This window comes from Canis lupus, chromosome 16 (genome assembly GCF_048164855.1).
Source record: "Canis lupus baileyi chromosome 16, mCanLup2.hap1, whole genome shotgun sequence".
Lineage (NCBI taxonomy): Eukaryota > Metazoa > Chordata > Mammalia > Carnivora > Canidae > Canis > Canis lupus.
The window spans coordinates 36520267-36535426 of NC_132853.1; the positions used below are offsets into that span (position 1 = coordinate 36520267).

At 35.6% G+C, this 15160-nt stretch overlaps 1 protein-coding gene across 2 annotated transcripts in view; it reads left to right on the forward strand.

The window, feature by feature from the left end:
- SKAP1 (src kinase associated phosphoprotein 1) overlaps positions 1–15160 on the forward strand; it is a 286859-nt gene that overhangs the window by 80947 nt on the left and 190752 nt on the right. For both annotated transcript variants that reach the window (XR_012008932.1, XM_072780245.1), the window contains exon 4: positions 1082–1198. Coding sequence is in view for 1 of the 2 variants with exons in the window: in XM_072780245.1 (XP_072636346.1) it covers positions 1082–1198 (117 nt within the window). In the remaining variant the exon portion in view is untranslated. The remainder of the gene's footprint in view (positions 1–1081; positions 1199–15160) is intronic.

Here is a 15160-nt window from a genome sequence, read left to right on the forward strand (position 1 = left end):
AACCTTTAAAGTGAGGCAATACAGATTCTATGTAGGTTGTTTGGTTTCACTGCTCCCTCGTTGAAATCCAGGGCCAAAACTCTACAGTGTTTACTGAGATTAGCATTGGTGATTTCCTTTGGAAATTAGTATTTGAGATAATATTAAATTCAGTTGAAAATCTCCTTTTCATGTTTGTGAAATGAACTGAGCAGCTGTTGGTGTCCTTTTATCAGCAGACTGTACCTCTGTTTGGGGGATTTTAAGGAAAGCCATTTGCAATGCAGAGCCTTTTCTTCCGGTTTCTGAATGATCGAACATCTTCCGTCTGAACCTTTTAAAGTATCATGATAGCATGGGCCACTTCTACAAAATATAATCCAATGTATGTTGAAAACACCCAAAAGGGATTAGTACTGTTTTAATTGCATAATTCAGTATTGCATATACATTACCTTTCATCAAAGCCATTTTACAGAACAAATATTACCTTCTTAGGGCTTTTAGAAATCCTAAGAGGTTGGTTGCATAGGCTGTAAACTAGAATTATAAAGAGAGAACTTTCTTAAGATTTCAAAACAAGTAGTGATTTAAATTAGAATAGGATCCAGCAAAATCTAAGTTCTCTCTGTTTTTAAGTCTTTTACTTTTCAGAGAAGGAAAGAATATTGACCTGTTACATTGTATTATAAATAGATTAACTCTTTGTGTGATTTATTCTATTCTATTTGGAAATATAAGGAGAAACAGGTGTTCAGGGTAAAGGTTGCAATTAACGGAAGACATTATATATGAATACATATTTATATAGCTATATTTTCATTTGAAGTGTGATTGAGAAGTTTCTCTCTGGGTGGCAAGAGGTCTCCCTACTCTATGGTAAAAGTTTCTAAGTCTAGTTAGTTGAGTGGAAAATTTCCCATCGGGGTAAGTTAGTTCTTATTTATCTGTTTCTTATATGTTAATGAATAGCTACCATGTCTATCAAGTAAAAGATATATCTTTTGGGGGAGGGCAGGGATGAATATCAGAAGAAATCTACAAAAACCTTTATAAAGATGTCCAAAGTATGACCTTATTTTCCTTCTTTTTTGTCCCTCAGGTGGAGACCAAGCCGAAAGTTACCTTGGACAGGACAGCTCTGATGATAACCATAGTGGAACTCATGGCCTGCCTCTCACATCAGATGCACCTTTTTTGCCTGATTATCAGGATGAGGGTGAGTGCCATCTTCCCAGATTTTGAGTTGGTTATGCTTTGTTACTTTTTGTCTTGGTGTCTTTGCCTTTTGTCATTTTGAACCAAGCAGGCTTCAGTGTGTTTTCTGTATTGGTAATCACTAGTTTGAGAAAAAAAAAAAAAAAAAGCTATTAGTTTCACTGTGGTGCTGAACCTTCTAGGTAATTCAATACTTCTGAAGCTAATGTATTTAGGGAAACACTAATTCCATACTGGAGCAGGAAGACATCATTATTGATCTTTTTATAAGAACTGTACTCAAAAGCTAAGAGGGCATCTTAAGATTGCAGGGCCCCTAGTTCACCATCTTTCAGATTTCTTAGTTTCACAGAGTTGCATGAGAACTAGAGCTTTCATTTAGTGATTATTGGATTATTGATTTATTGTGGATTATTTGAGACCCTTGAGCTCATTATACCATAATAAGATTCAATTTTTATCCATGCTTCTCGCATATCCCTCTCTGACCATATTGGTGTTGTTCAAGGGGAAAGGGAAGCCACAAGAACCACAATGTAAATCTTCCTGGAGCATTAATTTTACTTGAAGATTTGGGAATGGGAGGAGTTAAATAATTCAACTGTTATAAACATTACTTTTATATTAAAAACACATTGATATGCAATGGAGCAGGGTGTAAAACATACATGAATTTTTAAGATACATGAATATAAAAATTTTGGCTTGGTGGCTGCCTGTTTCTGGCTCAGGCTCAGATATCCCAAGGGTGGGGTTCACTGTGCCTCTTCTGGCATCTGGCCACTTGAACAGACGGTTTGATCATCACTGATGCACATGGTTATCTTACCAAAGTCTCTCTTGTGCCTTTTCGGTAGGGGAAAAAGGTAGACACGCTACTAAATGGAATATTAAATTGGAAGCATATTATTCACTTAGGGATTGGGAGTAGAGTTGGTAAACTACTCCTTATTTCTCTTTATTAGCCTGTAATCTTTCAATTTATTTTTCTTTCAAATTTCTCTCTTTGAAAAGCGACTGGCATTTTGCAGGAGTTCATAATCCCTAATTCCTTTCTCTTTTTAACTTATCCACTAATTCTTTTCTTTCTTAAATTTTTATTTAAATTCCAGTTAGCATACAGTGTAATATTAGTTGTTCATTAATTCTTATTTCATTTAGCCCTTTTGGAGATTCAGATTTTCTCCTTTTCATTGAATTAATAACCTCCACATCAGAGCTATAGATTCAATCATACAGAAGCATTCTATTTTACTTGAGCTTTTTTTAGAAATTGGGCCTTGCAATTTAGGATCTGTATACTGATTCAAGTATACGCTAAAAACATTGTTTGGACTGCAAGCTTAATAATTACACTGGTAGTTTATTAATAATTTTAGAAAATTAACAGTGCAAAACCAACCTTTCATTTGTTTTTGATTAATCCAATGCCTAACAGAATTAGAACAATAGTACCTCATTAATCCATAGGTCACTTATTTGGTATTTTCAACTTTCTCAGACACAGCTGAGAACACAATAAGTAAGCCAAAAGGACCTCTAAGAGGAAATGGATGTTCCTGAGTGCTGTGTTAACACTTCTGTACTATATTCTTCGAAATCCCCTGGGGCCTTGGCTGGGGATTCCTCTTTTTACACATTTCTAACCATTACAGTGTTTTGATTTCTCAAACCCACAGTAGGATGAAACATCAAATTTAGAAGAAGGGGTACTTTAGAGGCATCAATTAACAAATAATACTGAGGTGAGAAACAGGGAAACAACTAAAAATTTATACAGAAAACAGAATTGGCAAACAAAACAAAAATTTATATAGGAACCCAAAAACATAGGAGTCTGAGGGCATATCATATTGCAAGAGAAACTAAAAGCTCAGTACCTTTAATAAAGTAAAACTTTTCAGCTAGCATTTATCTATTCATGAGAGACGCAGAGGCAGAGACACAGGCAGAGAGAGAAGCAGGATCCATGCAGGGAACCCGACGCGGGACTCGATCCCGGGACTCGATCCCGGGACTCTGGGACCACGCCCTGGGCCGAAGGTGGCACTAAACTGCTGAGCCACCGGGGCTGCCCTCAGCTAGCATTTATTAAGCGCTTAAAAGTTTTTATTTAAATTCCAGTTAGTTAACATGCAGTGTAATAGTGGTTTCAGGTGAGCAGCCCGAGTTCAACACTTCTAAATAATATCCAGTGCTCATCAGGACAAGGTGCACTCCTTAATCCCCTTTACCTAGTTCACACGTGCTCCAACCCACCTGCCCTCTGGTAACCATCAGTTTGTTCTCTGTAGATGAGTCTGTTTCTTGGTTTCTCTCTCTCTCTCTCTCTCCTTGCCATATGCAACAACATGGATGGAATGAACTAGAGACTATTATGCTAAGCAAAATAAGTCAGATACCATATGATTTCACTCATATGTGGAATTTAAGAAACAAAACAAACGAACAGGGGGGAAAAAGAGAAAGGGAGATAATATTTAAACATGAGTTTCTACAAAGCATTGACACCAGCACAGTACCAGAGTGCCTGATGTATAGTGGGCACGATAAATATTTATTTCCTTACCCTAAATAATAAAGTTACATACATTTCCTGTGCAACTAAGGAGAAGGTTATAAAGATGTCAAAATTTTCAGTAGACATTCTATCCTGTTTAACTAGATTTTACTATTATTGAGAGCAGTAACACTTGATACGCTACTTATTATTTTAACAAATACTTATTTAGAGATTACAAGGTAATAGCATGGCACTGTGCTTAGCAGTAAGGAAATATGCAGTAAAAACATCAGACACAGTCCCTGTCCTCATGGGGCTTATTACCATCTCATTGCAAAAACACACTAATTATTAACTAGACAAATGAACAAATATAAAGTCAGTGTCTTCACTTTCTGTTGGGATAACTAAGGTGATCCTTTAGGAAGAAAAGATATTCTTTAACTTTTTTTTGTAGTGACAGTTATTTTAGACTTCTGGAATTTTATCTTTATTCGAAAATGAAAGATCACTGTTAAAATATTTCAGCTTTGTTGCATTCCACCTCCAGCCAGAACAGTGTCCTAAATGTACAATTATAAAAGGACACATGGTTTATCCCATCCACCCATAACCAGTGTGAGAAGCAATAATCATGGTGCATGTCATGTTTGGATCATGCTTTTGTAAAGACTACAAAGAACTCTAGAAGTATATAGAAGCCTGACCAGGTGCAGAGCAAAAAATGAACACCAAGGCTACAGGCTAAACCATGCATAAAAATGAGGGCATTTTGTTACCTAATCCCAATTTCTTCTCCTTTCGCTTTGTAAATGCCTTCAGTCTGAGAACAGCAGGCTATACCCTGTGGAGAGACACCCACAAGCAAAAGCATAGCCCCAACATGGGGAATGAAAACTTGCTAACAAGTAATAACATTTAGATTTCAAAACCTAAGGAGACATAGTTTCTACTAGATGAAAGGAAAAAAGTTCAGCATGAAACACTGGATATAATTACTGTACAAAATCCAGCCAAGTATGAAGCTCAAGATCTGATTGCTTTCATTGTCCAAGATATACAATGGATTTTAATGTGTTTATAAACTTACCTCATCAGTGTACATTTTTAAAAGGTGGGTGAACATATATTTTTTAAAGATGGGTTGGGGAAAGTGTTCTATAAACAGGGTATAGTGACTCCTTCTGGAAGAAAAAGAAAAAGAAAATTATTTTCTAAAAGAAGAAACCTAAAATCTGTGGCAGTGTATTATTTATCATGTAATGTATATTATCACATCCTAATTAAAGAAAAAGGAATGAATGAATATTGGACAGAAATCTGGGAAGAGGTGAGAAAAATGTTCTTAGAGTTTGTTTTTACATCAGGTTGTTGAAGGTTAGAGACGGTTCTTATTCTCCAGCAAAATGAAAAATAGAATTGGAGAAGTTAAAGACCTATAACCATTTTTGGAGAAGAATAATAATGAATAAGTGAAAACCTGTTTTTGACCAATTTATTACATGCTACTTGATTTAAAAGAAATTGCAGACCCATTAAAATACAAATAGTGGCCATTTTCAACTCCATGCCTTTTCTGAAAGGTATATTAAAAAATATATAGAATATTTTCAAAATAAAGAGAATCAGTTTTTCAGCTTTATTTTTAGCACTTTTCTCTTTTAAAAAAACATTTCTCTGCTTTCATTGTAGTTCTGAAATAGAAGTCAATTTTTGGATTTGATATTATGAATAACAAGAAACTAGCTTTTTGTTATTCCTTGTGTGTTTCATTTCTATAATAATAATAGGAAGAAAATACTATTTTAATATCTTCCCTAATGGGGGGAAGAATATATTTTAAACAAATCTATACTGGTATTGTGAAATAAAAATGAAGGTCTAATTTATTGATTAGATTTTATTGATTAGGTTTTTAAAGATTTTATTTATTTACTCATGAGAGACACAGAAAGAGAGAGGCAGAGACACAGGCAGAGGGAGAAGCAGGCTCCATGCAGGGAGCCTGATGTGGGACTCGTTTTGATCCTGGGTCCCCAGAATCACGCCCTGGGCTGAAGGCGGCGCTAAACCACGGAGCCACCTGGGCTGCACTATTGATTAGATTTTTTGGCTAGAATTCATGTTTGTCTTAAATTTCATTGTACTAAAGTTAGAATCATGCATTTTGGGAGTTGGAAAGGATAATCATAAGAGGAATCATTTATTGAGCACTAAGTGCGCTGCTGTGAGCACTGCTGCACTAAGTGCTTTTTGTGGATTATCTTGTTTAATTCTCAAACCAGTTCAGAGAAGAAAGTGCTGTTATCCCCACTTTACAGGTTAAAAAATTGAGGCTTAGAGAAATTCAGTGACTTGGCCAAGAATGCAGTATCTAATCCACGGGCAGGGGTGAAGGTAGGGTTCCAATAGATCATGAGACTGCAGCTTTGTGTAGAGCTCTGATTAGCTGGATGTTTTTCCTCTGAAACACCCATTCTTATGGGCTTTACATCTCATTCTCCTTATTGCTTTTAATCCACTGAGTACAACATTCATTTAAAAAACAAACGTATTCAAAGCTAAAAATTATCCTCTAAATACCACTTTAACTGCATCCTTCAAAATTTGATATGTACTATTTTCATTATAATTTGCAATTCCATTCTAAGTATTCTGTAATTCCTTTGATGATACCCTTTTTAACCTGCGTGTTATTTAGAAGCATTTGTGTGTGTATGTATGTGTGTGTTTTCCTGGTTTTTATTTTGGTTTGTTTTTAGTTTCTAGGGATTTTTAAACCTGCTTTTTTACTTTGACTGGTAAGTTTTATTACATTATAGTTTAAGAACATAGTCTGTGTCATTTAGATTCTCTGGACACTTTGTTGAAACTTTTTTGTGGCCTAGCAATGATCAAATTTATGCTTAGGTGCTGTGTGGTTCCCAAAAGTAGTTTTTTTTTTTTTTTTAAAGAATTTATTTATTTATTCATGAGAGACACACAGAGAGAGAGGCAGAGACACAGGCAGAGAGAGAAGCAGGCTCCATGCTAGGAGCCTGATGCGGGACTTGATCCTAAGACTCCAGGCAGAAGGCAGGCGCTCAACCACTGAGCCACCCAGGCGTCCCCCAAAAGTAGTTATTGAACATAGTCTTAACAATTTTTAGCTTTTTACTTTTTATTTTTATACTTATAAATAGTATTCTTCAAATCTTTTATATCCTGTGAAAGGTTTGTGTTAAAATCTCCAATTATAGTTGTAGATGTGTCCATTTATGTTTTTTTCCACTTTACATTTTCTTTTTATTTTATTTTTATTTATTTATGATAGTCACACACAGATAGAGAGAGAGAGGCAGAGACACAGGCAGAGGGAGAAGCAGGCTCCATGCACCGGGAGCCCGACGTGGGATTCGATCCCAGGTCTCCAGGATCGTGCCCTGGGCCAAAGGCAGGCGCCAAACCGCTGCGCCACCCAGGGATCCCTCCACTTTACATTTTCAAGGTCATATTATTAGATACTTATAAAGAGCTTTAATTTGTTTTACAAGGTTTTTTTTTCTTTTTGAACAGAAATCCTATCCCTAGAATTTCCATTTATTAAGCTAGTCTACTCATAGCGCCCCCAACTGACTTTCTACTCAAGGAGTATAAAAGATGTCTCTTCATAAACCAGTTTGAGCATTGCTCTGAGTCATGTATAAGGCCTGATTTTAGCATGTAAATTATGTTGTTTCACAGAATAAATAAACTACACATCTTATACTGTTTACTGAGGTATGTGAATTAACGATGCAGTGGTTAGTGGTAAGTGACCTTACCGATCACGTAAATCTTGGGCCAAATCCTGCTGATGACTTTGGAAGAAAATGTGCATATTTTAGGGCTGCTTTACTTGGAATGTTAGAAACCTATTGCAGGCTCAGTCACTAGTACCCTAGTAGGTGGAAAGAGTTGATGGCCTAAAAACAAGCTGTTTACTTCTTTACTTCCTTCTCACAGATAGGGTCAAGCCTACTACTATGTGTGTGTGTGTGTGTGTGTGTGTGTGTGTGTGTGTGTGTGTGTTTGTGTGTGCGCGCGCGCGTGTGCGCGTGTTTTAAAGGTTTTATTTAGGGGTGTACGGGTGGCTCAGTGGTTTCGCATTTGCCTTTGGCTCGGGCGGTGATCCCGGGGTCCTGGGATCGTGTCGCATATCAGCCTCCTTGCAGAGAGCCTGCTTCTCCCTCTGCCCATGTCTTTGCCTCTCTCTGTGTGTGTCTCATGAATAAATAAAATCTTTAAAATTTTTGTTTGTTTGTTTGTTTATTTATTTATTTATTTATTGAAGTGAGAGAGTACGCATGCGCAAGTGGGGGAAGGCGCAGAGGGAGAGGGACAAGTAGACTGTGCTGAGTGCGGAGCCCAATGTGAGGCTCAGTCCCATGACCCTGAGATCATGACTTGAGCCCAAATCAAGAGCTGAGGGACGCCTGGGTGGCTCAGAGGTTGAGCGGCTGCCTTCAGCCCCAGGGCATGAAGCCCCAGGGCATCCTGGAGTCCCAGAATCGAGTCCCACATCCGGCTTCCTGCAAAGAGCCTGCTCCTCCCTATGCCTGTGTCTCTGCTTCTCTGTCTCATGAATAAATAAATAAATAATCCTAAAAAAAAAATAAAAGAGTCGAATGCTTAACCGACTGAGCCACCCAGGCGCCCCTATGTGTATGTGTTTTTATTTTTTTTATATTTCATTTATTTATGATAGTCACAGAGAGAGAGAGAGAGAGAGGCAGAGACACAGGCAGAGGGAGAAGCAGGCTCCATGTACCGGGAGCCCGACATGGGATTTGATCCGGGGTCTCCAGGATGGCGCCCTGGGCCAAAGGCAGGCGCCAAACCGCTGCGCCACCCAGGGATCCCGTGTATGTGTTTTTAATTACATAAGCCATATGAAGATATTTATAGAGTTTTTAGCTCCTTTTTACTCTATGATATGAAGATAATGAATGTGACTCAAAATAGTCTCTCTCCATATATGAATACATATTAAACATACATGCATACATACATGCAAAGATTTATCTCATTTTTTTATTCATCAGTTGCTTTCATCTTTGCTGCTCACAGATGTATTTTTCTTTAGTAAAGGCACATTATTCCTGTCAACCCTGATTGAGTTAATGTGTGTGCGTGTGTTTGCAACACACTGTGGAAGAACACAAAACTTATTTCCTTTCATGTCTATGCTTTTGGGGCCAAAGAACAAATTCTCCTGTAAAACACATACTTTCATAAGCATAGTGGACTTCTGAACAAGTTTCTGTTGGCTTCAGGTGAGCCCATCAGATCTCAGATCATTGGGAAAAATTAAGGACTGATGTTGAGTTAACTGTGATAAGGGTAAGTAAGCTGTCACTCAGGATCGCAGTGGCCTCCTTCATGAAGATAAATGTCTTATTAGATCGAAGACATCATGTCGTTTATATAGTCTGGTATAAATCACAGATGAGGATGACAAACTGGGTTTCAAAGTTGACAGTAATTTATATAACTTAAACAAATGATTACCAAGGATTATACATGTTTTGCGAAGAATAAAAAAACAATAACAATTATCTGTCTATGAACTACCCATTTTTCATTCTTTAGCCTGGCATGTTGGGCTGTTGCTGCGTGTTTAAACTCTAACCTTCCGTCCAGTACCCAGTAAAGCACTCTCTCATGTGTTGATGGCTGGATATCTTCTATAATGCTTCTTTCACTAGAACATACTCTCCAAATTAAACCCAAGGTGTTTTTTTTTTTTTCTTTTTTACATAGAATCATGGCATTTTAGAGCTGGAAAACACTTGGTAATCACCTAATCTAATCTCTGTTTTACCAAAGAGGAATCTAAATTTTGAAGAAGCTAATGCCTAGGTCCTCTATCTAGCAAAAGAGAGCCAGTATGGCAACCAAGACTGCTGCCCTGGAAGTGGCCTTCCCAGGATCACACTACATGCCTTCCCTCATCTGCATGATCTCAAGACACTTTCCAGTGTAAAGCCAAATAACTTTGCAGGACGTTTGATCAGGCTCTTAAGCTATTTCTTACAAGTTTTAGTCAGATTCTTCAGATACACTTGACTCTCTGGTCAATGTATGTTCTTATGCTCTTCCCAGAATGATTTGGGAGTAGTATGTTTAATGAAGAATTTCAAAGTGTTCCATAAATGCTAGCAATTATAACTATGAGTAACATACAGTAAGTCCCTGAATTGATTTGACATAGAACCAATTAGTTCTCTTTTTTGGCCTTTCTGTCTATGTTATAGATTTTAATATACTGCCAATGAAGAGGTAGCTATTGAATATCTATATTGGATGGCTTTGTTCAATCATGAGTTTAGAGGCTGTGTGGAGGATACAAAAAGGATTAGGATATGATTCTTTTTCTTAGTGAGTAAATAATCTAGTTGAAGAGAGATTAGGCACCCTCACAACAAAGTATACAGTACATAATCAAGTGGTGATTAACAGGGACAGAGTTTGCAGAAAACAACAGCAACAACAATTGGTTGGACTTGCAGTGGTTTGGAAGGAAGTCAAGATAATATTTGGCCTGTGCTGTGGCCAAAGTGTTTTTAGAAGTCTAGTCCAGACTGGAAGTATATGCTAACGTTCATTCTCTGAAAGGTCAAATCTTTATTGAGCTTCTGCTATAATTAGTGAAATAACAGTGGCCATTTTTAAGTTCAAATAGTTGTTTTTTAAGTGAGTGATTTGGCAAATGAGATTAAGCTTTTTCATACTGCCTCAAGTATTCTTTGTTTCTCTCCAAATTCTAAAATAGTCAACAAGGTTAATGATGATGTGAAAGTTCTAGTATATGATTATTGAAGATGTTAGTGTGGTCATTATGGTGGTGGTAAAATGATATGTGGTGTTTTGGTTGCTAATGTAACATATTTATCTGATTGATATATAAATCAGTCAGAGGTGGGGAGGGTTCATATATCTTTGTGTGCTGCTTATTAGAAAATCTTATATACTATGCTTAGCTACCTTGTTCTTAGAATCTATAAATGCATTATAATTAAACATAGCATCTAGCTTATAGATGAACACTGAACCACGTGAGGGTTACCTACCTTTCCTAGGGCAATCATGTCTAAAGTCCAGGAATTCTATATTCTCAGGTATAATGTACATACAGGTACTTAATTGATGTAAATATAAATTTATATTTATTCTACATATATATATTTTTGAATGATGATTTGTTTTTTCAAATGGTAATTTGGTGATCTTTGTTCTTCTGCTATCCATAAATTCTTTGCCCTGTCATAGAACTCTGACTTTTCAAGTAAAAAATAAATGTTAGAGTGTTAGTAATGCTATTTAAAACAATGTGGAAGCACCTGTTAATCTTGAATATTATGTTCTGCTAGGGGAAGATTGTTGAATTCACAAACTATATTACACTTATGCTCTACACTGTAATTCCGACTTTGAGTGACAGACTTTTTTATATCGGGCCCTGAGTACCTTATACCCGGATACACTAGTCTAGTGGGAAAGAAAGGCTATGCAGACTAGTTGCTCTGGCTTGTAAAATTGGGATTTATAAGGGAATTGTTCCTTTGTGGGAAAGTTTTTTTTTATTAAGATTTTATTTATTTATTCATGAGAGACCCAGATTGAGAGGCAAAGATACAAGCAGAGGAAGAAGCAGGCTCCCTGGAGGGAGCCTGATGCGGAACTCGATCCCAGGACTCTGGGATCACGACCTGAGCCAAAGGCAGATGCTCAACCACTGAGCCACCCAGGTGCTCCACCCCCTTCTATAAGTTTTCACTTATAGAAGGTTTTGTCCAATTTACAGATCCATTTCTATAAATTGTTAGGGTATAGCTTATATGGCACAGTATATTTTCATGGAGTGCTCTGAAATATAAACATTGTTGTCTTGGTTAATTTTATAATTAAGTTATTTCATGGTGATACTCAGATTTTTTTTTATCAATAAAACATGGGGTTAAATAAGATCATGAGCTCTCCTCTCTACAAATGATCATTACCATCATTGAAAGACATTTATGAATGCCCAAGAACACAGTTGGGCCTAGAGATTGTCACAGCTTAGGGAAAAAAAATCACTTGAGTTATCTAATCTAGCCCTTCTAATGAATTCACATCATTCTTACTAATATCTCATTTAATTAATTATCAAATATAGCAATTATACTTTGTACCCTTCCCTTGCAGGACATCTTGCCCGCCCAACTATTATTACTAATTTATTCTTCATGTCTAACCTAAACTTTTCCTTCCTTAGTTTCAGGCCATTGCTCTTTCCTATACCATCTTCTGAGACTGAATAATTCCCCTAATTCATTTATATTGTTACCTTTAGAAGGTATTTAAAGACTATGAACGTTTATCCCCAGAGCCTTCACTTTTCCAAACTACATAAATTTCAGTTCTCTTAATCCTTACCTCACTCTGCCCCAGTCATACTCTGCAGTCCTTGGGTATTTTATCACATTCCTCGACAGTTTTCATTCCAAGGGGATCTCCTAACCAAAAGACCTGCCTTTTGGGGAGGAAAGTGATAAAGTGTAAAATCTCTTATAAACCACTAGAAGATGCCTAAGTGTTTATTTGATTTTGGTGTTGGTGATCATCTGGCGGGCATGCCAGTGTAGTGCTTCTTTGGCATATGTTGGGATATATGTGTATTTTAATGCGTTAATGTATTATGGCCTGTTGTAATTGAATGTCTATAAAGTAGCAGTTAAGAGGGTTTTACAGACCTTAGAAGAGATCAGAATTCTCTAGCCCCCTCTTGTGGTAAAAGAAAATACTACTTCTGGGCTTTCCTGGATTATCTGGTTTTGGCTGATGAGGAAAGCTAAAATACATAAATTCTCAGCATGTGAGCATAGATAATAAATTAAAAAAATTTTAAATTATACACACACATATACCCATATTTATGTATCCAAGATCACATACACTCATATCTGAGAAATTCCTGTTCTTTTATTTTATTAATGCCCTAAAACCCAAAAAATACTACTTTCTTACAACTACCATTTCAGTATATTCTTATTACATAAGTTAGGATAAAGACAAATAAAATAAAACTATAATCTTGAGGGTTTTATATTCTTAGATAGATAAATAAAGGAGGTTGATATGAATTTTAAACCATATCTATAGATACCTTTTTCTTCGCCATTATAAATGCATGTGGTTAGCATTCTAACAAATTTAAACAGATATTCTAAATCCCCTATAGCATATTAATTTGACCAGTTTTATAATTTATTATTTCAGCATTCCTTCCACAGTAGACACATTTCAGATATTCATAAAGTCCTAGTAAGTAGCAAATAGCTGAAGGGAAGACTGAATATGCATGCAACTAAGTTTATGTATCTTGCCTATGGAAAAAATTTCTACAGGTAGCACAAAATTATGTTTATTTTTCTAGGATATCACTAAAAGTTATACCTCTGTCTTAGAATAGTTGGTGTATAGATAAGAGCCAGTGAGGAGTTGTTACTAATATGCCTTCATGGCAATCCAAGGAGCAAAAAGATTCAAAATTAAACATTGCCCCTAAATAATTTATGTTTTGTTTTAAACTACTCTAAAAATTTGAGTAATGGTTTAGGTAGCTTGTGCCTTTATGCTCAGGTCACATTCACATGAAGATATGAAATTTCTTACCTGGAAATTCTGAGAACTCTAGAAATAAATGTGAGACCATACTTTTTAATATTAGATTTTTTTTTTCCAAAAGGGAATATTGAATATTGCACCAATTGAGGCATTGCAAGAGAGGAATGGCATAGACATAGCAGAACAAAATGAAAAGAGGCTGGTCATAGGTGAAACAAGTGAGAATATATGATTTAAATATTAAATAGAAAACTGATAGTTTTTTACAGATTCTCTTTTTTCTTCCCAACTTGAAGAGATGATAATTTTTTAAGTAGGGAAATTAATTCGTTTGTGTGCTTCTGCCTTAAGATATGTGAATAAAATTTAATCTTAGCTATTTATTAATTTGTAGTATTGACATTTCTGAGTATCTGAAGACAAACTTCAACAAACCTAAAAATAAAACCTCATAATACAAAGCATAAGTCTTAATAGAATAGTCTAATTTTTGTACCTTTTAAAAACAATAATTTGACATAACATTTTTGAGATTTCTGTCTTCAGGTTAGGTGATCTTATATGCTCCGATTTTCTGATCTGTGTCAGGATTCTCAAGGAACTGCTGGATCTGATATTTTTTGTCATGTAAAGGCTGCACTTTTCATGAGAGACTAAGTTGTGGATTTTCATAAAAATTTTGGAACATCATTTTAAGCAGAGAAGCAGAAAATCACCCTTACTTATACCTGCACCATTTACTACCACGTATAATATCAATTGGTTTGCTCACAAAAAAAAAAATGTGACTGCTCTTGGAAACGCATTCTTTGACTATTGATTTTAAATTATATATATATTTTTTCACAAAGCTCTCTGAAATGTATGTTTTAGTTAAAGATCTGTCTTTCAAAAAAAATCTGTCTTTCCTTGGCTATTGGGAAAAGATCTATTTTATTTTTTTAAAGATCTATTTTAGATTAATTATTTATTAACCTAAATTTATTAATCAGTTTAAGAATTTGAATTCTTTATCTTAGCATTAAAACTAGGGAAATTATAATGATCAATTTCTTGGATATTACAATTAATAACAGTATAATATAGAAACTGTTTGCAAAAGTTTGACTTTTCTGACGATAAGGAAGTATCAGAGGGTCTGTTGGAGTAGCAACTCATTGTTGGCATAAGATAGAAGAGATTTTCCTAGGAAATTATACCTGAGTTCTTATTGTCTTATTATAAATAATAATAATTTTCCTTACCATATCATTTAAGCTGAAAAGAAGGCAGATTACTTGTTCCTTCCTTGTTTTATCACTCTAAATGTGTAAATACCTTGAGCTGTAAAGCAAGCATCTTTCTGAATTTTCTGAAGGAATAGCAGGGCAATTCAAGAAGCTCTTCATATGGAATCTTTTGCATGTTTGCTTCTCCAAAAATAACAAATTTATTTAAATTTCATGTGTTGTTTTTTTAAGTGTCTCCCTCCTGATATGGAATTCATTATAATTCGCTTTCATTTAGGATGAGACGCATTAAAAAGGAACCAAACGGAGTGACTTACTACTTTTTAAACTTGTTCAAATCCTGCTTTTCAAGAAAAAAAAAAAAGACAACTTCTCACTGATTTTTCAAATCTGTCCAATGGATAAATTATCAAATCTGTACTGCGATTTAACTCTATGTTAACTTTGAAAAAAGAAATGTTTAATTTAGGGGGCCAGTACAGTAGAGTGTCTTACCAGTGGAAAACCTTGTTTAGCTATGTGAGAAGTCCCAGCTTTATCTAATTGAGAGAGAAGAATACATGCATGAATAATGACTTGGCATATTGGATGTAAAGAAATT